Source organism: Babesia bigemina (assembly GCF_000981445.1).
Source record: "Babesia bigemina genome assembly Bbig001, chromosome : I".
In the NCBI taxonomy this organism is placed as follows: Eukaryota; Apicomplexa; class Aconoidasida; order Piroplasmida; family Babesiidae; genus Babesia; species Babesia bigemina.
The window spans coordinates 2,029,285-2,056,980 of record NC_027216.1 but is presented as its reverse complement, the minus strand read 5'-3'; the positions used below and the strand labels follow the sequence as shown (position 1 = coordinate 2,056,980).

Here is a 27,696-nt window from a genome sequence, read left to right as displayed (position 1 = left end):
TGGTGTGTAAATCTCAAGCTCCGTGTCTACTTCTTCCGACTGCTGAGCGTGGCACACACTCGCAGACAGCTTAATACCCAGGGGCGCCTAAACACCCCTCCGTGTTGACACTGTTCCGAACATTGGAAATTTCTATTAATTAACTGTCATTTGGATGTCTTAGCTCGCCTATTGGTTCCGGCAACTTGCGGTTGGTGCCGCGCTTGCGCTTCCTCCTTTGAGGCACATGGTCCCGTTATAGAGAAACGTCTGGTTGTTGTATGGTTATACCATTGTATAAAGGCTATAGAATTTGTAGATCACCATTTGAGGATCGCCCGTGTAATGTTTGATTTCGTGATTAGACGTACTTTGCGTACTAGGATTTCATACGCATCCATCGCAGTTAATAAAATACTAATTTTGACCATGTGACCAATATGACACGTTTGTGAGCATCACATAGGTGAATTCGTGACAATGGCTGAAGCAGAGGATTCAGCTTCGGAAGCAGCTAAAGAATCTGAGACACCGAAAAAAATACGTCCAGACTATGGCGCCTTTGGTGAGGTTTTGTACCACCTGGTGTCTTTCACTGAGGGTTACGAGCAGCAGGTGTTGTACTTGTGCGTTAGAACCTTCGAGTCCAGTTTAGGCTTCAACAAGCAGCAGCAGACGATGCTGATGACCGTGTCTATCATGTCGCGGTTGTGCTTCTCACTAGTTTGGGGTCTGCTGGCGGACGCGTTTGAGACTAACCTGGTGATGTCTGCTGGGTTGTTATTCATGGGCATCGCCTCGATTCTGCTAAGCTCCACGTCCAAGTACTCGTCAGTAGGTTGCAAGAGTTGCACTGCTCATGGTCCTGCAGATCCTCTTTTTGCGCTTCTTACACGGCGCTGCATTCGGTTGTATTTATCCAGTACAACAAAAGATTGTTGCGGATGAAGATGATGAGGGTGATGAGAGCAGTAACAGCACCTTCACCCGTCTTCACGCTTTGAATTGCATTGGCCGTATGCTGTGCGCCGCAATAACCACGGAGGCTGCTCAGAATGTGCTGTTGGGTTTTGTTGGCTGGCGTATCTCGTACATCGTGTTGGGTTACATGTGGATTTCGGTTGGCATCGCGATTATATATGGACTGCAAGCTAAGGAGGAGGTGGTCTCTCCGTATGACTCCGTGAACTACTTTGTCACCCAATTGTCCGGAGCGTTTAAGGCTGTTTTCACGAGTGGAACCGCTTTTCTGTCCATATTTACGATGTTGATTGCGGAGGCCCCTATGTGCTCTCTGCCGTACATGATCACTTATCTGGAGTACTTGGGAGTGTCCGACAAGAATGTGGGAATCGCGATATTGGTCACAACGATTGGCGGCGCAGCAGGGACTGCAGCTGGAGGAATAGTTCTCGAAAAAATTGCGGGTTTGCATACGGATTATGGCGAGATGATTGCTGGCATCGTTGTGATGGGCGTGCGATTGATCGTTTGTGTGTTGTTCTTCCTGTCGCCGGCGCCAGATGGGCGTTTAATGTGGTATCATTATGTAGAGTTTGCGATTCTTGGGGTGACCTTGGTTACTGTTGGCGGAGTGGATAGACCTATTATGAGGAAAGCCATTGAAGACAAGTACCAGGCCAGCGCATCCGCCCTAATCCAGTGCATATCCGGCATTTCGATCAGTGTCAGTTTTGTGGAGATCTTCGCGTACGTGTCGGAGAAGCTGCTTGGTTACGCCCCGTCAACACAGACAATTGATGACATGGACGCAGATCTCAAAGAGAACAACACCGAGGCCCTGAGGAAGTCGACCATGTACATGATCGTGATAGGCTCACTGCTCAATATTGCCTGCTACATTGCGTTGATTTTTACATATAAAAAGGAAAGGCCGGAAATTAAGAAAAAAAATGAGGTATGGCATAAAGAGAGGGTAGAAAAGCAGACAGCAATGAAGAGGAAAAAAAGGGAAGAGGTGGCAGTACAAGATCCATCGGTAAAGGCAGTAGAAATGCCAGTGCCAGAGGAAACGGTGTCAGATAAAGACACAGAGAGTAGTTCAGATGAGAAGGAAGTGCCCGTGGTTGAAGGCGGAGATACGTCGCCTACAAGTATGTCACCAACAACTAGGAGCGATTACTCGGAAGGTTATATGACAGAGGAAGAGGAAACGAAACGGAGAGAGGAAAGACAAAAGCTAGAGGAAGAAAGGACTGCGTTAGCGCGCCAGAAGCAAAATAGTAGCCGATGAGGCTTCAGCTGCTTGTGATCATCGGAAATACGACGCCATTAGCATACTACCAATGTTCATGGATGCAAGCGCAGTGCCAAATACGGCATTGATTTTTGTATCGCCATAAATGGTTGTATTTTGAAATGATGGTCAAAACGACTATTACGGGCAAGCTATTGTCAACAAAAGCATTAATGGGACATAAAATGTGTATATAGTTACATGAATGACAATTACTTGCCATTGTATGCACTTGACAAAATGAAGTTCATCAACCAACGGAAACATTTGCTGTCCTTATAAGGAGAGGAAAACCTTCATGACACATCCGGCAGCCTCCATTAGTACAAATACTGCCATCGAGCGTCTGCTGTGCGAGCGTGTCTTGTCGAACGCCAACGTGCATGCGGAGGCCCTCAACCTGGTACGTTGTCCAGAACGCCCATATCATCAATATTCAGTGCAAGTCTGTGACTTCGCAGTTGCTGAGAGCGGAGTGGACCAAGCGGGAGTCGGTCGCCTTCATCAAGTCCGTACTGGACCGCCCGTCGCTACACGCCCACCTATCGCAAGCACTAATCGAGGTGCTCAAGCAGAGCTTCTACCCGCGCTGGTTGGTTTTTATAACTGGGGAATTTAATGGTGTCGCAGGTTTGTGGGTCAGGGCAATTTCCAGTTGAAACGCTTTGATGCTAGTGTCGACGGTGACGGAGTTCAGTCGCCTAAGGAATCGGTGCCTCGCTTTATATAACCGACGGTGGTTAGGTCGGGCACAAATGAAGTCATCGGACTCTTTATTAATATTAGCGTGCAACTTGTATAGATGTTTCCGCGGTTTCATATACTAGTGGCTTGTATGTGAAAGGGAGTGCGTGTCGCTGATCTCACGACGCACGTCCTGTCTATTGTGCCATCCTGCTGCAACAGTTGTCGTGGTTAGAATGACTTAATGATTACACTGCACTGACATGTGAAGATATCGTAGATCAGATGAGGTATACAGTTATTTGGTTGCAAAATCTGCGGATATGGATAACACCAATGCCCAGATGGGAATGAATTGGGCAATGTGATAATAACGTTACTTTACCTCATAGATGTAAAAGCTAACACCAAATAAGAACGCTAATAGTATAGCGTTATTACATAACATCATTATCGAGAACACGGGGAGACAGGCCAGTAGAAGTTAGGATGATCCGGTGTAGGATTGTAAAGGGAGTAGATCCAACCTGCAGACACTTATCGAGGCGGTTCCCTATAGTATGAGAAGCGTGAAACCCTGGGATTGTTGCGACTGCAAACGACCCTCGAGCCCGAACTGGTTGGATAACATCAGTTAGATCAGAGACAGCACAACGTGGAATCAGCAGCCTACGCCAACACCGTGCGGAAGTAGCCAGAAGGACACTATGTGCGTAAAGTGGAAGCTTTAAGACACGATAAATTTCAAGGTAAAACTCAAACTTTGAAGAGGAGACATGAAATGATGATTGACGCTACTACATTGACATACTTTTGTTGCGATATTAAACTCTACGCGTTCTAAGACAAGCCACCGTATGTCCCTGGGCGGATGGCGGAGTAGCGGTCAATGTTACTCTCCTCGGGAATTCTGTCACCGATCAGGTTTTTTGTGTATGCGCTGGAATGCTTGGGTGCTCTGGAAGAAGAACCACGTAGTTCATAAAACACCTTGCGAATTATATCGCGGTACTTGACCCAAACGATGATAAGCACCATTGCAATTGCAAGCGGGACAACTACTAGAGTGCCCCGGTGAATATAAGAGTCTTGAGAGCACAATTTACCGCACAGGTCGCACTTGATCAAGCAGTTGCCATCTTTTTGAAAGTCACCGAAGATGCATCTACATTTCTTGTCATTTGGATTTCGCTTGCTAGTGTAACATGTACAATCTTTGCCACTGCCTTTGGGACCGCATTCGCATTTTTTCCCGAACACAGGACGACCTTCATCGTCGTATGTGCCGTGGCCTTGGCATCCCTTTTCGGCCGTACATTTGCCGATTACGTAGCCGTCGCAAGTACCTTCACGCTTACATTTGCCAGGATTGCAAAAGTAACAGCAGGCACAGAGGAAGCCATTACATTGCGTTCCGCAGTTGCATTGATAGCATATACACTTTTGGGAATCTTTGCATTTTTCTCGACAGCGTTGGCAATCAGTGCTACCTTTTCCTTTACACGTACCATCTTTGCTTTCTCCATAACAATTTTCCTTACAACCACAGCAAAGATTCAAACATTTACATTTCTCTCCGTCCTTGCATTTCTTTTCGCACCCCTTACAATCGGGGTGACAGCACGCCATACACGTCTCACATTTGGAATCAGTGCAGAGCTCTTTTCCACCTTTACATGAGAATACAACGCATTTACATTTTTTCCTCTCCAGCTTCATTTCCACCATCCTCCCAGTCATCATTAACACGCCATCCAGGGCAACAGGTACTACATTTCAAGGTTCGGCCATATGTGAAACATACCAGTCATACAGCGATTTGATTCAGACGTGTAAAGCGCTGTCCTTCTATTGTCTTTACGAACGCAGAAGCATATCCCGCAACGCCGTTACACCTTGAGCGTCCACAACCACGACATGCATTGGCCAGCCAAGTTTTACACGTATTTATGATTATATCTCACTCAAACATATGCCATACAAGCATACACTACCGATTACAACCATCATTTTCCGTTTATCACTCTATGCTTGTTCTGCAAACTGCCGTGCTATTGGTTCACTGCCTTATCCTAACGGCAGCTAGTGTGAAATATTAAAGCCTTTGTAGATATAACAACTGTGCTCGTAGAAGCCATGTAGTTACTCGCTAACGTGCTTAGCAGATCGATCAGTGTCGTGATCATCACCATGAGCGAGATTCCACTTATCTTGTAGCTGCCTATGACGTCGCCAGCATGAAGTTGTTGTACCTAATATATTACTCATGTATAAATATACGATGGTACTCATTTGCCGGGATGTGTGCGGCCAAATACTGTCACTGGCGATGCGATACGCCGACGCTGACGCCAACGGCTCAGTTGCAACGACACTAATTCATCGAATGACTTAAGCTACATTGTATGTTAGATTTCTTGTCAGATGTGTTACGTCATGAGTGAAATTAGGCGAGGTAGAGAAGCAAGCTTGACCACACGCTCTGCGGCCAGTAGCAACTACACATATCCGTCGTAGACTCTCAAACAATACTTTACCACGAAATTCTGTGCTATACATGGTGCCACGGCCATATTAGACGCCGTATAATGGTGCCACATCTGCAAATGTAGGCAACTACCTCATACACTCAGCTGTAAAGCGAAACTTAGCGCCATCCCTGCAACAGTCTGCATCCTTCCACGTTTTATACCAACCCCGTTCATGAGTGGGGCGACGATTTGGGTACCATTGTTGCAGACTCTCACTTGAATGAGGCGCATTTAAGCGTACAGCAATCTATTGTATGCAAGCCAGGCTGCGCAGCGGCATCATGGCTCGGCTATTCCACATAACTATACGGCAACTATCGTTAGGTATTACAATACGACGATCACTGAACAAGTATTTTCGATGTTTGAGGAAGTTCCTCGTCGTCGAAGTAATCGATGTCGTAGAGGGAGGGCATGTTTCTGCTCAGGGTGAGTAGCACCTTTACGTCGATGAGGTGAGACCCCCTGGAGCGCGTGAAGTGAGATCGTATGCGGAGCGCTCCTAGGCGTAACAGGAAAACTTGCAACATATCGACTTGGTTGATCCCGTTAAATTTGCAACCGCTCACTAAATGCCATGTCAATGTAGTTCTTCAACATCTCCCTAATAGCCTGCCATCTATGATCACAAAACATTTAACAAGAGGTTTTTATACAAGCTTTCTGCCTCGATCTATTGTGCTGTGCGATATATGCAATAGTACAAAGTGTTGGACCTAATTATAAAATGCGATGCAAAGTGTTCATCTGCGTTCGAAACAATCGCGGACCTTGTGGAACGGTCGCACGCGAAAGACGCTCATAAGGCACACGATGACAAGGACGATGATGGGAGCGATGACAGCGGGGTAAGCTGTGGTACTGGGGATAACCATGGAACTGGGTTGAGCGGCGAATGCGCCGGCCTGTGTTGCACGTTTCTCTAGACAACACTTACATTCACAGGTGTCCTGCTTATCTTTACATTGGGTGTCACATATCGGACTACCGCAATTGTAAGTCGGATCTTTGTAATCCAGGCGTAACAAGTAGAACTGACGGCATTCATCGCACTGGATGTCTCCGCTACAGACCTCACAACACCAGGGACAGCAATAACACTCCTCAAGCATTTTACATCCCTTACCACACTTGTAACACGCTTTTCCATCTGCCATCTTCCCCTCCCCCCCTCAACCTCAACCTGTGCAGCCATGAACCACGTGACTCAGCCAAGCACACTGACCGTCTCCCATCGACGTTACGGTAACAGCAAGATGAACGCCGTCCAAATCACGACCTATTACATCACGACTATGCAGCTATCACAACTGAAGTACTACCGAGGTAGAGCATGTGAACGGTATCCTCGCCGTGGCATGCAGGTCTACCGACACCTGCTGGGCAGTTAACTCCATCCATTAGACAGTATGAAGTTGGCAGTGCCTCATGTAAAGGTCATCACATCAGTGCTCCAATGAGTGTATATGTGAGCTTTTCTGTATGGTCAATACGTCTCTCATTTACTTGTTGCCATCGGTGTCACGTAACCACGCAATCCACTGACCATCATGTCAGAGTCCCGGTGACATCCCAGCAGCACAGATGATAGCTGATTCGCCAAACAGTAGCGCAGTTGACAACATATGATATCAACTAACACGTTCATCACTGCTACTAACGTTGGCAGCCAATCATCAAGATTCACATCGCACTGATTCGATGCGATGACGTCTACACGTCTCACAAGTAACTCAGATACCAACACGCTCATCAGTGCATCAATTCAATGCCATGTCAAATGGATGGTCAGGTGCTAGGTCACCTCACTGCTCATGTAATTGGTCATCAACGCAATCGTTACTTTGACAAGAACATTGGATGTCAGTTGCCAGTTAGGTGATCGGTGGGATTTGGATTAACAATGTTTGCGCTAATAAATTGTCGAGATTAGCTGTAGAACGCGATGCAGAGGGGTATCTTGCGGACGAGGAAATCGCGGATGTTGCGGCCCACCGGAAAGCGGAAGATGCACAGGTCGAGCAGGATGATGGCGACGATGATGGCAACGATGACGGCGGCGATGGTGGTATAGGGAGGGGGGGATGGTGGAGCATCGGTCTCTTGCTTGAGAGCGTCGGGAGGAGAGGAAAGCTTTTGACTGGCGTACTCAGGCTCAGCACCGGGGGAAGGAAGGGGAGGCGGGGGAGGGGGAAGACTGCAGGTGGGAATTTCTCCACGTGCACATTTCGCTTTGCAACATGTACATTGACACTTGGGGTTGGTACACGTAATTGTTTGGGAATTACATCCTTTATAATGGCAATCCTTTTTAACTTGAAACTTGTAGTGAAAATCTATGTAACATATATCGCAACTCTCATAAGTGCTTTTATTACACTCTTCACAACACCACGGACAGCAGTTACAAACCTCTATGTATTTACATCCGTACTTACACCTCGTACACGCTTGACCGTATACTATCCGCCTCCCACTCATCTTCCCCTCCCAGTCCTCTCAACCTGCAAACATATCAATCACCTACGCAAGCACTCACCAACTACTCATCAACACGCACCTCGGCAGCACTCACCAACCTACAACATAAACACGCACCTCGGCAAGCACACTGATCATCTACCATCGGCGCCACGGTAGCAGCAGGACGATGGCCATCCAGTGCACCGCCACTCACATCACAACTATGCATCTATCACAACTGAAGTACAACCAAGCTAAAGCATGTTGATACCATCCTGGCCGTGGCATGCAGGTCAGCCGGTACCATCTGCGAAGCTGACTCCATCCATCAGAGACCATGCAACGCGGCCCCAGCAGCTTACCAGTTACATCACATTTGTGTCATAATGGGTGCCTAAAAGAGATGTAGTACTCCATTAACAGGTTTCTTATCCATACCGATGCCATCAATGTCACCTAACTTTGCTGTCCATTGGCCATCACATCACAGTCCGGGATCCATCCATTGCCCAGCGACTCACATTGCGGTCGTGACAGCTAGTAACACAGCAACTACTTAATGACCCATGTAGCACAGCTCTTACCAGCTGCCTACCTTGGTGACCAATCACCTAGCTTCACGGTGAGATGACGTATACACCTCTCACAAGTGACTCATTACTCAACGTACCGGGAAACCGATGTAATGACGCATTGGCCAAGTTGAGGTTTGGGTTCAGGTAACCACTTTGGTCAGGTGCTAGGTCATCGCTTAATCTAACAACCAACTACTATTATTATTGTGTTCTCTTGTTTTATATTGTGCTGTGTGGCTACATGTGACTTGTGCTACTGTTCAGTTTACCAAGGCTAACGCCTCACGCTGAAACCGGTTGCGGGATCCACGCCGGTCCATTGCCGGACGTCACTGGTGCCATCCATGCGGGCATCCATCCAGTTTGGGCTTGAGGGTCTTCTACGGAATCGTAGTCTTCTTTCATCTTCATATCCCTCATCACTATTTTATGTGTTTCTTGGATCACTACCCTTTGTATGTGGGCTTCCATGCGATCCGATATGCCCAGGTCCCGTCTGTACTTCCTGTGCTCCTTTGTCGCTATTCCCTCCCACGTCATAACGTAGGGGATAACCCTGATCTTGGTTTGCTGGTTAAACTGTCGCGCCTTGAGATCCTCGATAAGGTCTTCGTACTTCTGCTTCTTGAACTTATCCGTGTCCAGTAGGTAGTCTCGATTGGTGATTCCTATCTCCACGATGATGATGACGTACTTCATATGTGTCACATTCATGGTTTTGCCTTATTCGGAAGTTCCAATGACACTAAACGTTGAGTAATAAAAGCTTGGCAGCTTGTATGACACACAATGGATTGAGGTAATGTTAGCAAGCCGCTTATTAAACCTTGGTCTCAACAATTCAAAATTGATAATCTATAACTTCATTGTCTGAGGGCTGCGTTATGAATTAAGAAAGACTTTGGATGGTGGTAAAACGGCATTTGATTAGACCGTATTAACGGGTTTAGAGAGTCTCTGGTTAGGCAGTTTTGAACTGTACTTGTGGTATATATACACGTATAGGGGTTGCGAAATGGAATTCGCTTCACAAGCAATTATAGTTTTGATATGATCATGCACTTCGGAATCTAAGAAGGGGTAATCCGATTCATGGCCGAAACCATGGGGCCCATTTTCATCTCCCTGAATGATTGCTGGCATACTTAACCCTTCTCTTTGGACAAACAATTGCGATATCTATAATCAATTTAAAATAATAAACCATCGCTTACTTGTGGGCTGTCAAATCTTTTCTGTATTCCGTTCATACCCTCTGTATCTCTTGCAATGAGTATGATGCACCCGCCCTTGGTTACGGCGTTCGCTACAGATGTAAGAGTACGATAGTGAAGCATTTCCTTCATACTGTAACATTGTTACAGATTACAGTGGCGAACCAACTTTTTACGCCTAACCGACATGATCACGGTTCTGAAACATGGCTCCGTCAAAATAGAATGAATGCCGAAAATGTTTCCTGTTACCAACCTGAAGTTGGGAAATTCAGTGAAAGCTTCAGGTGATAAATCCAGACTCCTGAAAGCGGGTTTAGTTGTTCAAGTGATCAGTACACTATAGATTGCACGGATGACGATAATACTGTTTATGTATCGTGCACAATATTACATTGACTATGCCATTTACTGCGTACTTTTCAATATAGATCATACACGAAACCACTTGCCATATCATAGAAAACATAAGGTGCGGACTCACCTGCCGACATTGTACAATGTGTTGAAAGCGATGTCGTAATGGTTGCAGAAAGCGGTATGGGTGATGTCCATATGCTTATGGACGAGTTTACCCAGAGACAAAGTATATGATACGTCGTATCCCATATGCAGATAATTCATTCCTGCTTCTCGGCTGTCCGCGCTGCTTGGTGTACGAAACACGTCGACATTACGTGACACATTTTGATCTGTTGCACGTTTATCGAAGAACCAATGTGACATAGGCACGGAGAAGGTCCCCTCTTGACGCTTCGATGATCTATGTGTCTGTATGTTGTAACCAACCGAACCGACCTTAGCGGAGTGAAAAGGATTCCCGGTGGATTAGCATAGTAGAATCCTGAACCGTTACTCTTTTGATGATACCACTCCCGTAGGCATTTATTGAAGTATTTCTGGTAAAGGGAGTAACGAGCGCAAGCGGACTGCATTTGGTATGATATTCCGTCTGAGCTAGAGCTTCTCCTATGTTATTGAGTTGTTGTTCATCTGTGGAGTTTAAAACTGTAATGCCCATTGCATTTTTAATTTGGATAAACAAGGATACGTCGCAACGCCACGACAATGTGTACGATGGTGTTAGGTGTGTAGAACATCCTTCATTGGTTATCGTCTAACCGTCATTTTGCACAATCAATGAGTATTGAATATTTATATGGCTTAAGTGTTATGAATAATCAAAATACTTGTAATGCGCGATCCTTTGGGGGATTCTCTTAGCGTGGTTCCGCGTATCGCTAATTGAAGCGTTTGCCTTAAAAGTAACCCGTAGACACTGGCCGCGTAATTAAACAGCTTATGTATGTGAACTTTAGACGTTTATAAACGGAAAGATTGGGATTCCACAGCATGTAAATTCTAATAAAGTCATTGGATATAACAACGGTACTGATAATCTTCCAAACGTTAACGGACATATTCCAAGTGCATCAACGTTGGTGACGCCTTGCAGATATGCAGACAGGAGATATATATATATATCATCAACAGTAGTAAACCAACTACGAATCGGCTCGTCATTCTACTTATCATTTTAGTTTCCTCTGCAATTGTGCATGTTCTCAACGAATTCTGACAGGAATGAACGTGTAGGTATACATTTAAATACTCGCATTAAAAATCACGTTATTGTGGACTGCTCAGTTGAGCTTAGTCAGGTGTACTGGCGTTATGTCACTGGGTCTGGCGGCAGCCTCTCCCCAGATGTACGCGTCTGTTCTCAGTTGGTGCTCCGGCTCGATATTGTCATGCGATACATCGTCATACTCGTACTTGCTCATAAGGCGGTCGTAATCATCGTGCTGACGACCCTTCTTCGTGCTCCAGAGCCTCTGGTAAATCCAGTAGATGGCCAAGCAAAGCAACACGAGCGCCGTGGAAATAACCGCAGCCTTCTTCACGTTGTGCGAGCACATGAACTGGTACAGCCTGCTGAGGTAGCCGGATTTCTCCTCGGAGCAGTAGTAGTACGTGCCACAGCTTTCAGAATACTTCGAGTGGACGTATTTCGTGCACTTCAAAGTTTGCATGTTGAGAGCGGTGGTGATACCGGAGTTCCTGTCGCCATCTTCCCTACTGTCCCTCTTGCGCGGCTCGACGTAACCAAGGGTGTCGATGTGGCACGGGTAGTTAATGGCGTCCGACTCCAACGGGGAACCGAGGGCGGTCATGGCCAGGCTGCCGGCGTTGATGATGAGGCAGGTAGGCGTTGTGTTCAGGATACGGCAAACACCTGTTGCGGACTCGTAGTTCGCCCAGTTCATACCGACACCCTTGGACAGCGTGGCGGAAGCGGCTGATTTCGCCATAGGGGCAAACAGCGAGAATGCGATCTGCTGAAGATGAAGGTTCTTGAGACCATTGTAGAGCTCGCTGATTTCATTGTACCTCTCCGAGTCGATGTCAATGTCAACATCCGCAGCTGAATTTTCGAACAGGATCGCAGCACATTCCTCAGCGCTGTCGACATACTCCTCAAAAGCAGATTCGAGTGCAACACAGGCGCCGGAAACCCACGTACCGAAAATGGCGTCCTTTATGGGCTTCATAGGGCAGTTCTGATCCCACTTCGGGTCAATGCGCGCTGATCCGTAGTACAGGTGCGCATCGGCCTCGCTTTTGTACGGTTTCATACAGAGCAACGAGCTAGGTCCTTCCTTCGCTGATCCGTCCTCGTCACAGTACCTGGTTCCCTGGTTGTACTGCATCGGAGAGTACAGGATGTAACACATCTCCTCCTTTCCATCGTAGACGAAGGGGTACCTGTACTTGGTCCTCTGGTCGGAACCGGGCACGATGTTGCTGGCGTATTCGGCGCAGTTAGTAACGGCGTTTCCCTTGTAACCCCACTTACGGAGGTCGGCGGCTGATACTGGCGACAAATTACCGTGGATGCTGCCTGCGTTTGTAAGAGCACCTGCCGAAGCTCCAGTGTGCTTGATCACAGTCTCGGGGAACGCCAGACCCCTGTAGCGAGGGTTGTCGGCAGAAATCGGTTCGAGGAAGTCCGCACCGCTCGCAAGGTTGATGACCTTACCCATAACGGGGCATTTTCCTGTGGGCATACGATAATACTTGTTTCCAACAGCCTCGTATCCTCCGATGTCGACGAAAATACCGGATCCGTGGCAGCGAGCGATGTCGTACTTGATCATGTACCTGGTCCATGGCGTTTGCGGGATAAGCTTGGAGCCCGCAGCTCTGCCCCCCGTGCGCTCTGTAGCCTCACCAGCTCCAGCTTGCGAAGTACTCGAAGTCGCCTGTTGATTGCGCGACGAACGGGAAGACCTCCTGGTGCCTCTCGTGGACGTGGGCTCGTTCTGGAAGGTCACGAAGGCGCATCCTGCAGGCGAAATCTCCGTGGATAGCCAAAGAAAGAAAATAACTGGCGTAGCCAGTAGCGTAATCCTATTCAATATGCACTGCATTTTTATATTTAATAACTACATTACACGTGAGAATTCATGTTAAACTAATTCATAACATCGTACGTATGGACGGACGTGACAGTTATGAAAGGCGAATTTTTAACACATTCTATTTTTCTACTAATAAGTAGATATTTTGGCTTCTTTGACGTCCTTTTTGTCACGTTTTCTCCTTACACATACGCCGGCGCGCAGCAACCGTCGCACTTGGCGGTAACGGCGATGGCAAACAGTGCACTTTCGGCGCCGTTTACCCAAACCGTTACTAATATATCGCCCTAATGCGCTTAGTGTTAGCAATCCGGGCACGGTAGAGACGACATCAGGCAGCACCTTCGACAGAATCCATAGGTGCATACATGTCGCCGACGTCGGTGGGTGCATATGAGTGCTACGCAAAAAACATATTACACCTCAACATACTGTGTTGTCCACGGCAACAATGCTTAAATGTAGTGTCTGCTTTACAGTGTGTAACAGCTTAGGGCCGGGAGAAGCTCATAGAAGGTTTACACATCGCTGCGGGTCGCCCGGCTTAGTTAGCAGTAGCAGTAACGCAAAGGCGCAGCACATGGCGGCAATAAGGCCGAGCAAGCTTTGTACTGGCACGAGTTTGCCGTAAGGCCAGCCGGAGGCCACTAATGACAAGGACTTCCACCCACCAAAACTCTCGGCGTCGTACGTCACGTGCATGGTAACATAAAGCGGGAATGCGATAGGCCCTTGCAGCACCCCGTACAACTTCTTGAACGTTTTGAACGGCGATGGCGTCATCCACTGTATGATGTGGCCATTTTGCAAGCCCCTTCCTGCCCTGGCGTTCATGAGGGTGCGAATGGCGCTGATATTTTGCGCCGACTTTCTGGTGACAAAGCCGGTGTCCACATTCTCGCCAGATTCCGAATTTTCATCCGAATTAACGGCTATAGAATTTTCCTGTAGCCAGTAGTACGTTGTTTTGCTGCAGCGTTATGAATGGCGGTCGGTATGATTCGAACGGAAGCTACATGGCGTCATGTTGAAACAATGACTCATACACAGGATGTAATGAACATTGACCGTTGATGATAACAAAAGGCGAACAAACGAAATGGAGGGTTGCCACGACATCGTGTGGCACGCTGTATGCAACCAGTCAAAAACACGATACACGAAAGGCGCAATTGCTTTGGACCCAAAGCCGTTGTTCCATGTACAGGAGGGCAATTATCGACGCACGAACTTACAATGTCTCGTTGATGCTTTTATCTGGCGGATTCCGCATATGGGTATAGTCCTGGCAGTACGACAGGGTCGCCAGCGAGTCGTCAATGGGCAAAAAGACGGTTGAATCATCGGGGTTCTCGGTCGAGAACTTGAAAATGTCACTGTAAAAGTGCCATAGGTGTGGTCCGCAGGGGTATATGATTTTTTCCACGCCTGAACGACAATGGGCATTTTGCAGCTGCAATGCTCACCTGCTATTGACACCACGTGATATGGATAGCAAGAATGAATGTCGTTCTTAGTAGGCTCCATCCCCTCCAGCTGATTCTTTGAGTGCAGCTTGAAAGCAGCAGCGCCGTGGAATGGGTAATTGTTGATGGAGTAGTAGATGTAAATCTTATTCGCTTTTTCGAATCTACTTGTGTCGCCCGAGCAATTTTGCTCCGTTATTGGATGCACCCACTTTTCGTAGCCCCTCTGAAGCCGGTCAGGAACCACAACAGTGCACTCTGCGTATGCCTTCCGTCTTGCCTGGAGCAGTGCAAACAAGCCGCCATTTATTAGGCCCAGAACCAACATTATAAGACCCAGCCGCCGCGAATTATGCATCGCCTTTTGCGATCGGTCGCGACGGAAGCGTGACAGCCCCGCTTCCTGCTCGCTCGTGTTGCGGCGGCGGAAGAGGATCTCACGTACGGTCTCCTCGGCATCGAAAGACTGGCTCGTGGAGTAGTCCTGGGAGTTGAAGCTCGAATCGCCGACGCGGACGCTGTTAGCGGAGTTGCTTAACCGCGTGCTGATTCTGCTCCGGGAAGCAAACCTCGTTTCCCTCTCTTCGCCCGCAGCCATCGCTTGGCTGCCGTCGCACGATACGTTCTGCCGACATACAAAGATGTAGACGCTCACGATGCCGATGCGGCACTAGTATTTGGGCACTTTAACCCACCGCGGCGTGACAGACAGACAGTAACGCCGACCGTACATGTAGTCCTGGTGACGCCGATTTCACGCTCCCATTAAGCGGCAACCGAAGCGCAATTCAACTCACATGAGCATTTCTACAAACACATCACTCGAACCACCGAAAAAACGCACACATTGCCCGTGCGTGTGCGTGTTCTAGACAATGCGCAGGGAACGGCGCCTAGACACGAGTGCCAAATGTGTGTAAAATAGCAACGCCAGTGCGACGCTTGGGTCGTCTCATCTGTGTGTTTCGTTTCAGTTATGCGCCAAACCGAGCGCTCAGGCCTCACGACAACACCGGTGTGTACGCGTCGTAGGCAGCTCGCGAAGCCGCATTTGGGGCATTCGCTTGCAAGCATACCGGCATTGCGTGTGCGCCAAAAATACTAACACAACTGCAAGTAAGAACACCAGCGAGGCGGATTTGGGGGCCCTGTTGTATTCTGTCTATGGGTGGTTGTCTGGCATGGGTCGGCTCTCGCAATATTCCAATAGTTAGCTCATTTGCTATTGCCGCGCTATTCAGGCGTGGTCTGCTTAAGTGCCACGACTGACCGAACAGCTCGCGCGTCGCCGCGGGCGCTATTCCATATGACGGCGTGAGAGCACAGTGATCCGAAGCCAAGCGGTAGATTCCGCTGCCTCGCGGGGAGGGTTGCCATATGGCACAGCGCGCCTGACGTTGCGCTTGGCACGTGTCTGGGATTCAGGCTGCGTTTAGTAGCGCGCCATCGGCTTAAGGGATCGTTGATTCGGGACATCCAATTTTTGCCGCGTTACACGCCACAAGAAGTTCATGCAGTGCCATGTGGCGCGATTCGACTTCCAACGGCAAGACATGACCTGACTGTAAACTGCAGCCGATGGTTGAAAATGTCGACTGAGCCTTCGCCTACCGTTGATTTCAAGGCCTTTGCGGACCATCAGAAAAAGCTTCTGTTCGACGAAACCGAGGAATTTTTCAGGAGGCACAATCTGCGCTTGAAGAAGTACATTCTGCCAGTGCCGCTGCCTTCGTGGGCCTCGTCACTAGACGAGGTGCTGGACACGGGCGTCGAACACGAACCGTACTCCACCATCTACCGTCATCAGCACTTTTTGAAAACGCGAATTCTGAGGAACTGGTCGTACATAGGTTGGTCGCCCTGTGTTCAGTGCTAAGCAGCTGTAGAAACTTTGTGGAACGTCTCGGATAACCCGCGCAACAAAAATATTCCTTTTGACCTTCGGCCACTCACCAAAGAGATCATTAAGCAGCTGGACACCACCAATGCCGACATCGTTGACCCCGAGTTCTCGGGCTTATTGGTCACTTTGAACACGGAGAGCTTCTTTGATGTGCCCAACCCCTCCTATGGAACGCAAAAGGCTCAGGAACGCGACCCGGCCGGCCAGGGCGAAGGACCACAAGGCGGGCGTGCCGATGCGGCGGAAAACACTGCGGCACCCGCGGAGGCACAGGGCGCTCCGGAATCAGCTGGAGCCGGCAGCTCTGCCAGCACCCCGGTATTCAAGAGCAAAATAATCGCAGGGGCCATCGTCGAGTGCCTTATGACGAATGAAAGGTGCATACGATGCATATGGCTACACCCCCATCTGTCAAAGCACAGCTCTAGGATACTGCTTCAAGCTTTCCTCCCCCGCCTCATGTTGGAAATGTTCAACGTCCCCTCGGTTATGACGGAGAACGGCCCGTCGGCATACCACAAGTTCGCATACGCGATGCACAACGACCTGGACATGTTCCCGCGGCAGTGCTGGCTGCTGCTCGCGAGCATAAAGAAAATGTCGCTACCACGTCACTACGAGCCCTCCACGTTCGAGGAACACCCCGTGGAGTTGGAGTACGGTGAGTGCCACATGGACGAGGCGGGACACCTGTTGCTTCCCGAGTTTTCGGGCATCGTCGACGACGGGGTGCTGGCTTCGGTGGGATCGGAGTGCTCTGTGCGCAGCGTTGCTTGCAACTGCTACACCGAGAAAATGAAGAAGAGCGTCGACGCGCAGGCTTGGCTGGATCGCTTGGTGGGCTGCACGGAAAGCTACATGTGCCTCATGCTGCCCAAACGTTCTGAACGTGAGATGCTGGGGCTTCACCCCCGTGATGGCTGGCGTGACTTGATCACTGAAGGGCTGGACCGGCCACTGCTAGAGGAGGTGGGTATGCTTGCATGTCTCGTGCCGTGTTCATCTTTGGTGATGACTAAGACGCTGTTTACACAGCTGGTGGCGATAAGCGGCACTTGCCAACGCAGTCGCCACACTCAGCCGATGCGGGCGGCTGCGTAGTCTTTATTTGCGTGTCACTGTAAACTTTGTGTCAGCCTTCCCACCTTTGCGTTGCATGGAGGGGATTCTACTAATTTGTGTGACCCGTGGTGTTAGTTAATGCACAACTTTGCAACGTGTAATGTTCATCCGCTTTGGCCCGGGTGTTCTCCGCCGTGTAAACTCCCTGAATGCGTGTATAAATCCACGTGTCTAGCGTGTATGTTGCTCGATATCGTGCGCTCTGTCAACCCTCTAATGCTTTGTAGCTCCTGGAGCTTCTCCCCGTCGATTCTCGCGACCGTTTCTCGCACCTGTACGACCCATCAGTTGCGACGGTGAGTGTGCGCTGCAACGCGAACCTCAACAGCGACTTCGAAGAGTGGTGCAAACTGCGACGTGAGGACCTTATTGATGTCACCAGCGACACTGAGGTCTACATGAACGTGGATGGTGGCGAAGAGGAGTACAACATGGCCTCTACCACCAAGCGCGCGAGGTCCCGCATATGAAGGTTCCACGGCGACGGCAAAATGCCCAGAAAGATCAAAAACACACCTTAAGTAAATTGCTTTAAAGTTTTAACGTCTACATGGCTCGTGCCTGGCACAGCAGGTGGAGCCGTGCCGCCCTGTCTGGTTGGTGATGTGTGGCCGGGCGTTGCTCACCGTGGGCACCGACCTTCCACACGGTTTTACCAATGCCGCTTTGCACCATCGATGAGTTCGAAAAGGAGGTGCTAGATATAGGGGCTAACGCCTCAGATGCGTACGAGGAATCAGACGCGCCCTTCGCCGCCGACGCAGATGACGACGAAGACCTGGGTGTATTCGTCTTCTACCAGGGCGACGTGGACGGCGTCTGTGCGCTGTTCATACTGGAGGTAGGTGTGACCGTTTCGCATTAAACAGCCTTCAGCATCACAAGCGGCTTAGCCACGGCCTGAAGCTGACGAGCTACCCAGTGCACTGCGAAGCGGACATATACAGCTACATAAAGAAGAACCTCAGCATCATCACAACGTACCCGGATGTACAGGTTGGTGTTTGGACGATATGCGACGATTTGGTGTACTTAACCCTTTGTTGATGCATGCCGCTATTAGGTTGCATATCAGTTCATTACGCAGACATAGTTGCAAATAGTCGATAGCCGGTGCCGTAGACGTGTGAGTGGCTATTTTGGTGGCATCGTTGCTGTGTATTTGTCGCTGATGTCTAATGCTGTGTGTGACTGCATGTCCTCTCGTGTGTTCCCCACCGGTCAACTGACAAGTGTGTAGCAGCGTGATTGTATGTGTATCACGCTGCATTTGTGCGTAAATGTCAAGGTGTAGTGATCCTAACTGTACAAAGCGTTGTCTATGGCACGATGCCTTCAGTGTATTCCGTGAGACCGTGTAGCTTCATGCGTGTTTGGATCGGGTTTTATTAGACGAGTCTTGCATGCTGTATGCTGTTGGCACAGTCCGACCAACTGAACTGTTTGCAGCATGAGGCTTACTTGCGGGTCGTACTGCTAGGGGTACATGGCTGGGACCCGGAGCTTCTCTACGCCATCAAGGTCCACTTCTCCCAGAAACTTCCGGAGTCTCGAAGATCGGAGCTCAAGATATGCATTGTGCCGGCTTCGAGGCCGCTCACGTTTTTCAACGTCTCATTCGTAAGTTGACCGGTCGCCGCTACTGAGGGCTTGCAGGACGCCGACTGGTATTTTTTCGTCGGGAATGAGGAGGAAGTGGCGCTGGAGCAGTCAATCGTACGTACGGTGCCATTTGCATAATTCACACTGCCGCAGCAAGAGCGGGAGCTAGTGGGTGGTATATACATGTCGACCTCGGTAGCCTCCCTTATCGCATCAATCACCAAGACCACCCATGAGTCCAGCAGAGCGGCGATCATGTACGCATCGGCTGTCGCTACCATCAGCCGCATGGAGCATTCCTGTTCCTTGGACACAAACGTGAACACGCAAATCACCCGGCTATTCCAGGAGATTTCGATGCTTGACGGTGGGCCGTATGTGCAGTACGACTCGGAACGCACACCTTTCCCCCTCATATCATTCACGTAAGTGACGTCAAACATCTACAGTGTGGTCTCGGTTATGCCGTAAAAGTGGCTGTTGTGGCGATGAGTGTTTTGAGCAGCGTGCTGTGCGCAGCCTGCGTTTCATGCTGCAAGGTTTGCGAATACTGCGTTTTCGAGTTCTGCGTGTATTGGGGATTAGATAACTGCTTTGACACTGTGCTTCGAATATGCGTGTTTCGGTATAAATCGATCGCAGGTCGCTCGAGGAAGCGCTCAAAATAAGCCCGTACATGTTCATGTACGACCCGCAGCGCAAAAGGGATACCCTCGCTGAATTTCGGATACACTGCGACCTCATGACGGATGAATTCACGTCAGAATTTTGCAACCTAGACCCCAAACGGCAGTCTCAGGTGCTCCGACAGCTAAACGGGCGGATAAAGCGGGTGGATATGACGCAGCTCCTGTGGCTTAGGCGCAGCTGCGCCATGCCGTGCGTTGACATGATATACATTCTAATCGCAATTCTCGTTGGCTGGACGAACAAGGACAACGAGTCTACCGTGGGAACCGCGCCCCTCATAGCCTCCGACTTCATGTACAATACGCTCACCGACCGCATGTCGCAGGAGTCCTTTTACGACAAGGTCATCATGACCCAGCTGAAGCAGAAAACGTACCAGCTGGTGGTGGACACCTACGACGCCATATCGGCGTGCAAAATCAAGTCGCGTGTATTCGGTACGCACAAGGTGCTCTTCGCCACGCTCTTCCCGAAGCACGCCGTGGAGCACATTGACGAGCTGCGCTTCCTAGGTTTCATGATATCCAGCTTGCACTCACGCGGAAACTCGGACGAGGGGTTCTGCCGCGTGCTGGTATTCGTTCGAAACCCAGATGCGGAAGAAACCCTGGCCTATGGCTACAGTCCCGAGGTCAGCGGAAACTTCCCGGACATATGGCCGCTGGTCTTCAGCTCAATCGCGCATGACGACACCACATTCGTGTTCGACGTGTTCAGGCCGACGTGCCTGGACATACGGTCCGACGACGTGGAGTCGGCCAAGAACCGGATAGCGGATCGTCTTCGAATCGCGCTGGAGGCCAAACAAGTGTCCTACTTCGCAAGCAACGACGTGCACAGCGATGAGGAGGCGTCTTTCGTGGGAAGCGACGAGGGAACCGAAGAAAGCCAGTGACCGCTGGGTCGGTATTGTTGCCACGCCATCTGCAATGCTGTGCAGATTGCACCTACACGGTGCTTGTCACGGCTGACCAGCGCGCCAAACAACATGAACGCAGCTCTAACGGTGTGTGACGGGCCGCTGGACATATAAGGCTGCCGAACGCAGCAGAACGCAACGAGGCCGGTCGGGAGATAAACTGCTTTATTTTAATGTTTAGTTGTCAACTCATACGGGCGGTGAGGCACGTGCTTGGAACTGCTATGAGCGTTCCAAGCACGTGCCCTGTGTTGAGGGCCTCGGGGTGTTGCTAACGTGCGTGGGTGTTGCATTCACTGCTCCCTGAGGCGCTTCTTCAGCCTGATGTTCTCCTCCTGCAGCTCCGCGTACTTCCGCTTCAGGTTCTTGATGCACTCCTTCAGGTCCGCCACCTCGCGCTGTGCGGCGGTCTCAGCCGAAGCCTCCGCACCTTCGGCTTTGGTCTTTGCCAAATCCGGGTTGGTCGGCGAGTCCTCCTGAGCGCTCGAGGTGCGCTGTACTTTCTTGCCCGATCCTGCATCCTGCCCCATATGCATCAACAACTTGCGATTGTAGTAGTCATTCTTCTTGTAGTTGCACGTGCAGAGGAAGCACAGCCGCAGGTCGTTCACCCGCTGCCGCGCGGACTCACCGCGGTCGAACGCCGCGTTGTTGTTGCAAGACTCGCATTTCGAAGGCTCGCCGTACTTCAGCAGCAGGTCGTGGCAACGGTCGCACTCGGACGTGGAGCGCCAGGCAGACCACTGGTTGCAGAGCCTGCACAGCTTCGGGTCGCAGTTGTGCGTGGCCCAGTTAGACGCGCAAGACAGGCACAGCTCACGCTTGTAAATCTTCGACGCCTTCGCGCAGAACTTGTGGTTCACGTACGATATCTTGCAGTGGCAACACGTCAGCGACTTCAGGCTCTTGGCGCAGTCGAGGCACACCTGTATGTTGCTGGTCTTCCACCGGCGCCGCTCGCACTCCATACACAGGCCCCGGTCCTCGAGCTTCCCTATCTTGTCCCATACCGACCTAGATTTAGGCTCGAAATCCTCGGCTGGCTTGGGATTGCCCTTGGCGATCTTCACGCCGGTGCGGAGCTCCTCACGCGTGGCCATCGTCCGCAAGCGGTGGGATAGCGTACCATCGGGGTTGTCCTACAACCCCTGAGGCGAATCTGCGCAACTGTCGCAAATTGGCGACGGCTACAAAACCTTTGCGACAGTTTCAGCACTGGTTAACGGCCGCCAGGTCGCTCCCGCCTAAGATGGTGGAAAGGGGGCGCTGCAACAATCAATGCCGCGCCACCAAACCCAAACTTGGGGGTGCAACCCCTTTAACGAGGCGCGTTCAGTACCTGTACTTGGTCGAATAATCCTTAGGGGAGATGACCAGACCCCTCCCTGCGCGTGTGTAAGCTGATGTGGAAGGTCAGAGCAACGTTCACTCCAATGGTGTAACCTATATATGGCAGCCGTCAATGCGCATACATTCGGATTCTCCAGACACAACACATTCTAGTGCACGCGGTAGCGTATCTGGATTCTCCGGGTCCGGGGAAGCGCTTGCCGCTTTATTGGCAGCCGCAGGCACGGCAGGTTACAGGAATTAGCAACGTAATCACTCCACACAGCAATACCAAAAACAGCTTACCCTTACGAGCTCCGCGATAGATGGTTTCGATTATGTCTATCAGCTCTTGTTTGTCGTTCATGGCCCAGTTGATCTTGTTGTTGTTACCGGTGCCAAGGTCGATCATCATGTGTTTGTTTCTGCCTCACGTGGGCGGCCCAGAAATGCTGCTTACCGGTAAAAGAACATGACTGATACGGGGTCATAGAGCTCGTACATACCGTTGAAATCCGGTACCTCGGTGATGTCAACCTGCAAACGCGTTAAGGCAACGAGCTTAACTGCGCATATATTCACAATATACGTGCAACCCCGTGACATTGTGCTGTGGTAAGGCATGCCGACGATACGTACCAGGTATATGGCGCAGAAGTTCTTTACGTCGTCCGCAACCTTGTAAAGCAACTCGTCCATTTTTATGCACGCATAGTTGTAGTCATGACCGAACCTGATGCACTGGAAACTGTAACCTCCACACACCGCACCTACCACCAAACGCTCCTCCTCGGTCATGATAGCTTGATCCTGTACGCGTTGACTGCCTAGGAACGAAAAAAACCTACCACCGCCCATCCGGACCTGAGGTGCTGCAACATGTAAGACATCTTCGTCTGCCGCCAAAACTTCAGAACCTTGTTGCTTAAAGTGGATTGTTCGATTCGGCCTGCCTTCGTGGAGACAGTTGCCGGTTGACACCGCAAGTCGGCCGAGTCACAAGTACAATCTCACTGCGATGTGCCAGACGGTAAGCGCGCCATAAGATGCTGTATTGAGTCAATACATGCACCTTGAAACGAGGAATCCAGTTGAAAGCACACTTCTACGCCCGCCGTATGGTCGCGCGCTAGAAGGATGTGTGAGCCGGAGCGCATCGATTCTTTGTGAGTCTCAAAGGCACTCGCCCGCGTTTGCTGATTACCATCTAAATCTCCAGTGTAGTTATGCCGGACGAAAACTGTCTAGGCGTACAGAATCTCAAGAAAGTTAATCCAGCCCATCAACTACACGTTTACTAACGGATTCGTGGAGAGTTTTGCAATACAGCGCACCATCCACAGGCGTATTGCATTGTACCATTTGTAATTTATAGGTGGAATCTTGTTTTTGACATTGCGGAAGGCGTTCATGGGTCAAAAGCTGCCGGGATGCAGATTCGAGCAGAGTCGCCTAAAGAGCAAATGCCGTTAGTTGTTAAAGCTGCGTTGTGCAGAATTGCGTAAATAAGGGTGCGCAGCTTTATTTAGGTCATTTGGGTTTCATCGCAGGGTGATCACTGGGTAAGTCGCCTTATCATCGCATGGAGGATTTTCAAATGATGCGAGCTATGCGCCTTGCTTAGGTCATGCACATCATCTACTTCGACATAGGTGTACCAATTGGTTCAGAATTGTGTATAAATCGCTGTCGAGTCTGTATTTCAACGTGAAAACACCCCCCAAAATGAGCGGCGGTGCTGGACGAGACGACAGGGATGAGCCCGTGGGGGCACCCGGCACATCTCCAGTGCCCAATGGCGGTTCAAATGGCTCCTCAGAGCCTTTGGATGGGGCAAGCGGCAACAGTGGACTCCGCGACGATGAGCTGGAGGTGCTGCGTCGAGCCGAAATTGCCTTTGAGGCCACCAAAGGCAGAAATATAGACATGCGACATGACAAGGACTACATGGAGCGCATGCGCATCGAGGCGCGGCGTCAATACCTGGTTAACCGTGAAGTGGACCGTCTCGAGCTCGCAGAACGGGCGCTGGGCGAAAAGGAGATCCTTTACAAGGGGGTGAAAGATGACACAGCACGAAAGACGCTCGAGTTCGAGAAGAGTACTGTGGAGTTTGCCAAAACTACAATCGCGTCCCGTGCCGCCGATATCAGCGGCTACGTGATGCCGGACTCGTACGATGAGGACACCAGTCAGCGTCTCGAGGTGCTGAAGCGAAAGCAAACGTATAAGCAGATGGATGCTGTAGTGGACGATGGTCAGAGTTGGGAAACACAGCAGATGAAGCTGGGTGGAATTTCAAGGGGATCGGCAAGTCGTGGCCACACAAGTGCGAGTATGCCGGGAACTGGGCAAATGCAGCCACCAACGGGGATACCAGGCTTGATAGGGCTCGATGGGACGATCGACTTTGTCACCAGCGAGTGCCACTCCGGCGAACTGCCCACAGAATTCGACGCGAAAGCCGTGGGTGTGAATGCGGTGGCTGCGGTGTTTGAGGACGCACAAGAATCTAGCGAAGAGGAGTCTCCCTCTGACTCTGACGGGGAGACTTCAGATTCCACCGCGGCCACGAAAAAACGGAAAACGTTTGCAGATCGCGTGTTGGCAAAGCAGCGGCGCAGACAACGTCAGGAGCATCGTAAGCTCATGGAGGAGCGATGCAGGTTGCCGATTTACAGTTACCGGCACGAGCTGCTGTCAGCGATACGTAACCACCCCATTCTTGTAGTCGTGGGAGATACCGGTAGCGGTAAGACGACGCAGATTCCACAATACTTATACGAGGTTGGGTATGGAAAGGCCGGAAAAATCGGTTGTACGCAGCCCAGACGTGTGGCCGCCATGGCCGTCGCTTCAAGGGTTTCGCAGGAGGTGGGATGCAAGCTTGGCCAGGAAGTCGGCTATACCATCAGGTTCGAGGACTGCACGAGCAGCAACACAGTGATCAAGTACATGACCGATGGTATGCTACTGCGTGAAATGATGACTGAGCCGGACCTTGCCAGCTACTCGGTGGTGATGATTGACGAGGCGCATGAACGCACAGTGCACACTGACGTAATATTCGGTCTGGTAAAGGACCTGTGCCGGTACAGAAACGACTTCAGGCTCATCGTGGCATCGGCTACCCTGGAGGCGGAGAAGTTTGCGCTGTACTTCGACCACGCACCGATCTTCCGAATCCCGGGACGGCGCTACCCTGTACAGATATACTATACCAAGGCGCCTGAGGCTAACTTCCTGGACGCGTCTGTGATCACGGTCCTGCAGATTCACGTGACGCAGCCACTGGGAGATATCCTTGTGTTCCTGCCGGGGCAGCAAGAGATCGAGGAGGTACAGGAGGAGCTGCAAAACCGGCTTCGTAATAGGGGAAAGGACATGCGCGAGCTTATCGTGTTGCCGGTCTACGCCACGCTTCCAAGCGACATGCAAGCCAAGATATTCGAGCCCACGCCACCCAACGCAAGGAAGGCCATTCTCGCCACTAACATCGCAGAGACTTCGATCACATTAAACGAGATCGTCTACGTCATCGACTGTGGCTTCTGCAAGCTCAACAGTTTCAGCCCTAAAACTGGCATGGAGTCGCTAGTGACTGTGCCGTGCTCCAAAGCGTCAGCCAACCAGCGCAGCGGCCGCGCTGGTCGTGTGCGGCCAGGGCACTGCTTCAGGTTGTACACCAAGTTTTCGTATGAAAAGGAAATGGACGATGTCAACGATCCCGAGATCCAGAGGACCAACCTTGCGCATGTCGTGCTAAGTCTCAAAGCTCTCGGTATCGATGACTTAATAAACTTCGACTTCATGGACCCGCCCGCCCCTGAAACGCTTATCAAGGCGCTAGAGCTTATTTATGCACTTGGCGCATTAAACGACAAGGGAGAACTGACTAGAATGGGGAGGCGCATGGCTGAACTGCCGATGGACCCAACCTACAGCAAGATGCTACTATCGGCGGAAAAATACAAGTGTACACATGAGCTTATCACCATATGTGCGATGCTGGGCGTCGGCAACAACATTTTCTACCGCCCAAAGGACAAGCAATTGCATGCGGACAATGCAAGGAAGAACTTCTTCCGCACTGGAGGAGACCACCTTGTCCTCTTGAACGTCTACAACCAGTGGGAGGAGGCCGAGTTCAGCGTAGCCTGGTGTTACGAAAATTACGTACAACACAAGTCACTCAGACGTGCTCGAGACATCCGTGAGCAGTTGGTGGAGCTAATGAAGCGCGTGGAGGTCGAGGTTATATCTAACGTCACAGATACTGATGCGATCCTCATGTCAGTTACGTCGGGGCTGTTCACGCAAGCCGCTGTGAGGGGTGGGCCAAAAGGAAGCGGAGCATATCGCACGTTAAAACATCCGCAGAACGTAGACATTCACCCACAGTCTGCGTTGTTTGACCAGGAACCAAAGTGTGTCGTCTACACAGATTTGGTGATGACTACCAGGCAGTACATGCGTCAGGTGTCACAGATACGCCCTGAGTGGCTCACTCAGCTTGCTCCACATTACTACACGAACGACAATCCTGCGCTTCAGGGCTCGAAGAAGATGCCCAAGCGCAAAGAATAAGTCCACCTGTGCCAGGTGCATAATGTTGTGATACACTACGTGTACCAGTTGCATACTACACGTTCCCGTCTATGCGCCCAAACATGATTGGCAGACAACCCAGGCAACGTGGAGTGATAAGCCTGCGGAACGTGGAGACAAAACGCTCGTGAAGCACATGAAATGTTTAAATCTTCTGTTGGGCTGTGTGTAAGTTGCATATAATGGGATGTAGCGTCTCATATCCTTCCCTCCGTAGATCTGCCCTCCCGATCACCGGTAACTCGCTATTGGAGGCCCACAACCGTTATTTTTTCTCACATTCTAGTGATCATATAAGTTTCTAGAATAGGTGACATATATTAAATGTCACGTGCTACGCTGTTTCTGACCCATTGCCACCCATACCACCCAACCGGCAATGTGGAAGGTGATGTACTGGAAATATTGACTTATTTCAGCATTTAATGCTAAATGAGGTTGTGATACGACTGTTTGCCTACTAGATGGTATGTTAGTGCTATAGTGAGTAACCAGACAGTATATTTATGCATTTATCCGGATGTGATGCTGAGAGATGGTGGGACAGTCGGATGTAACGGACATGTGAAGGCTTATGATGCAAGCTACTATTCGTGTCACATTGTAACACTCTGAATTTCTTTGCTTCGTTTAAAATCGTACCAAAGGGGGCAGCTTAAAGATGTTACATTTTTATCCAAAATATATATAGACGAAGACATGCGTGATGCAAACTGCATGCCACGCCAACTCTGTAGATCTGACTGCGACGCAGTAGGTTGGACATCGTTGCGCCTTTATTGCTTAACTACGATATGTTTAGACATGTTTCTATGTTTCGCCAAGGTGCGCTCGTTTTAAAAGGCAATGGCGCGTGTCTAGCACTGATCGACTGTTAATACGGCCGTTGGCACAGCGTATCGTAAATAGACACAAAATTAACGCAGGTATTG

At 50.2% G+C, this 27,696-nt stretch overlaps 16 protein-coding genes across 16 annotated transcripts; 6 read left to right on the top strand and 10 right to left on the bottom strand.

The window, feature by feature from the left end:
* Positions 1-459: 459 nt before the first annotated feature.
* On the top strand, positions 460-2,233 carry BBBOND_0109280 (MAJOR FACILITATOR SUPERFAMILY MEMBER protein, putative; the record flags this gene model as incomplete). Its single annotated transcript, XM_012911362.1, has 2 exons — positions 460-813; positions 851-2,233. 2 exons carry the CDS (start codon positions 460-462, stop codon positions 2,231-2,233), a joined length of 1,737 nt encoding a protein of 578 aa, XP_012766816.1.
* A 301-nt stretch (positions 2,234-2,534) lies between these two features.
* On the top strand, positions 2,535-2,966 carry BBBOND_0109270 (hypothetical protein; the record flags this gene model as incomplete). The annotated part of the gene is given in 3 exon segments (XM_012911361.1): positions 2,535-2,639; positions 2,653-2,828; positions 2,867-2,966. 3 exon segments carry the CDS (start codon positions 2,535-2,537, stop codon positions 2,964-2,966), a joined length of 381 nt encoding a protein of 126 aa, XP_012766815.1.
* A 794-nt stretch (positions 2,967-3,760) lies between these two features.
* Positions 3,761-4,648, bottom strand: BBBOND_0109260 (hypothetical protein; the record flags this gene model as incomplete). Its single annotated transcript, XM_012911360.1, has 1 exon — positions 3,761-4,648. One exon carries the CDS (start codon positions 4,646-4,648, stop codon positions 3,761-3,763), a length of 888 nt encoding a protein of 295 aa, XP_012766814.1.
* Positions 4,649-5,792: 1,144 nt separating this feature from the next.
* Positions 5,793-5,981, bottom strand: BBBOND_0109250 (hypothetical protein; the record flags this gene model as incomplete). The annotated part of the gene is made up of 1 exon (XM_012911359.1): positions 5,793-5,981. The coding sequence occupies one exon, from the start codon at positions 5,979-5,981 to the stop codon at positions 5,793-5,795; it is 189 nt and encodes a 62-aa protein (XP_012766813.1).
* A 213-nt stretch (positions 5,982-6,194) lies between these two features.
* Positions 6,195-6,608, bottom strand: BBBOND_0109240 (hypothetical protein; the record flags this gene model as incomplete). Its single annotated transcript, XM_012911358.1, has 1 exon — positions 6,195-6,608. One exon carries the CDS (start codon positions 6,606-6,608, stop codon positions 6,195-6,197), a length of 414 nt encoding a protein of 137 aa, XP_012766812.1.
* A 772-nt stretch (positions 6,609-7,380) lies between these two features.
* Positions 7,381-7,932, bottom strand: BBBOND_0109230 (hypothetical protein; the record flags this gene model as incomplete). Its single annotated transcript, XM_012911357.1, has 1 exon — positions 7,381-7,932. One exon carries the CDS (start codon positions 7,930-7,932, stop codon positions 7,381-7,383), a length of 552 nt encoding a protein of 183 aa, XP_012766811.1.
* Positions 7,933-8,771: 839 nt separating this feature from the next.
* On the bottom strand, positions 8,772-9,203 carry BBBOND_0109220 (hypothetical protein; the record flags this gene model as incomplete). Its single annotated transcript, XM_012911356.1, has 1 exon — positions 8,772-9,203. One exon carries the CDS (start codon positions 9,201-9,203, stop codon positions 8,772-8,774), a length of 432 nt encoding a protein of 143 aa, XP_012766810.1.
* Positions 9,204-9,416: 213 nt separating this feature from the next.
* BBBOND_0109210 (hypothetical protein, conserved) lies at positions 9,417-10,638 on the bottom strand (the record flags this gene model as incomplete). The annotated part of the gene is made up of 5 exons (XM_012911355.1): positions 9,417-9,668; positions 9,704-9,836; positions 9,873-10,007; positions 10,188-10,466; positions 10,493-10,638. The coding sequence occupies 5 exons, from the start codon at positions 10,636-10,638 to the stop codon at positions 9,417-9,419; spliced, it is 945 nt and encodes a 314-aa protein (XP_012766809.1).
* A 708-nt stretch (positions 10,639-11,346) lies between these two features.
* Positions 11,347-13,134, bottom strand: BBBOND_0109200 (apical membrane antigen 1, putative; the record flags this gene model as incomplete). Its single annotated transcript, XM_012911354.1, has 1 exon — positions 11,347-13,134. One exon carries the CDS (start codon positions 13,132-13,134, stop codon positions 11,347-11,349), a length of 1,788 nt encoding a protein of 595 aa, XP_012766808.1.
* Positions 13,135-13,632: 498 nt separating this feature from the next.
* On the bottom strand, positions 13,633-15,189 carry BBBOND_0109190 (hypothetical protein, conserved; the record flags this gene model as incomplete). Its single annotated transcript, XM_012911353.1, has 3 exons — positions 13,633-14,095; positions 14,361-14,553; positions 14,592-15,189. The coding sequence occupies 3 exons, from the start codon at positions 15,187-15,189 to the stop codon at positions 13,633-13,635; spliced, it is 1,254 nt and encodes a 417-aa protein (XP_012766807.1).
* Positions 15,190-16,179: 990 nt separating this feature from the next.
* BBBOND_0109180 (hypothetical protein, conserved) lies at positions 16,180-18,086 on the top strand (the record flags this gene model as incomplete). The annotated part of the gene is made up of 3 exons (XM_012911352.1): positions 16,180-16,441; positions 16,472-17,463; positions 17,844-18,086. 3 exons carry the CDS (start codon positions 16,180-16,182, stop codon positions 18,084-18,086), a joined length of 1,497 nt encoding a protein of 498 aa, XP_012766806.1.
* A 188-nt stretch (positions 18,087-18,274) lies between these two features.
* BBBOND_0109170 (hypothetical protein, conserved) lies at positions 18,275-19,647 on the top strand (the record flags this gene model as incomplete). The annotated part of the gene is made up of 5 exons (XM_012911351.1): positions 18,275-18,457; positions 18,493-18,612; positions 19,066-19,236; positions 19,273-19,332; positions 19,372-19,647. 5 exons carry the CDS (start codon positions 18,275-18,277, stop codon positions 19,645-19,647), a joined length of 810 nt encoding a protein of 269 aa, XP_012766805.1.
* Positions 19,648-19,900: 253 nt separating this feature from the next.
* Positions 19,901-20,803, top strand: BBBOND_0109160 (hypothetical protein, conserved; the record flags this gene model as incomplete). The annotated part of the gene is made up of 1 exon (XM_012911350.1): positions 19,901-20,803. The coding sequence occupies one exon, from the start codon at positions 19,901-19,903 to the stop codon at positions 20,801-20,803; it is 903 nt and encodes a 300-aa protein (XP_012766804.1).
* A 317-nt stretch (positions 20,804-21,120) lies between these two features.
* Positions 21,121-21,927, bottom strand: BBBOND_0109150 (Protein FAM76B; the record flags this gene model as incomplete). Its single annotated transcript, XM_012911349.1, has 1 exon — positions 21,121-21,927. One exon carries the CDS (start codon positions 21,925-21,927, stop codon positions 21,121-21,123), a length of 807 nt encoding a protein of 268 aa, XP_012766803.1.
* Positions 21,928-22,159: 232 nt separating this feature from the next.
* BBBOND_0109140 (dim1 protein-like protein, putative) lies at positions 22,160-23,046 on the bottom strand (the record flags this gene model as incomplete). Its single annotated transcript, XM_012911348.1, has 5 exons — positions 22,160-22,212; positions 22,463-22,581; positions 22,617-22,693; positions 22,796-22,966; positions 23,005-23,046. 5 exons carry the CDS (start codon positions 23,044-23,046, stop codon positions 22,160-22,162), a joined length of 462 nt encoding a protein of 153 aa, XP_012766802.1.
* An 835-nt stretch (positions 23,047-23,881) lies between these two features.
* BBBOND_0109130 (ATP-DEPENDENT RNA HELICASE, putative) lies at positions 23,882-26,743 on the top strand (the record flags this gene model as incomplete). The annotated part of the gene is made up of 1 exon (XM_012911347.1): positions 23,882-26,743. The coding sequence occupies one exon, from the start codon at positions 23,882-23,884 to the stop codon at positions 26,741-26,743; it is 2,862 nt and encodes a 953-aa protein (XP_012766801.1).
* Positions 26,744-27,696: the final 953 nt, after the last annotated feature.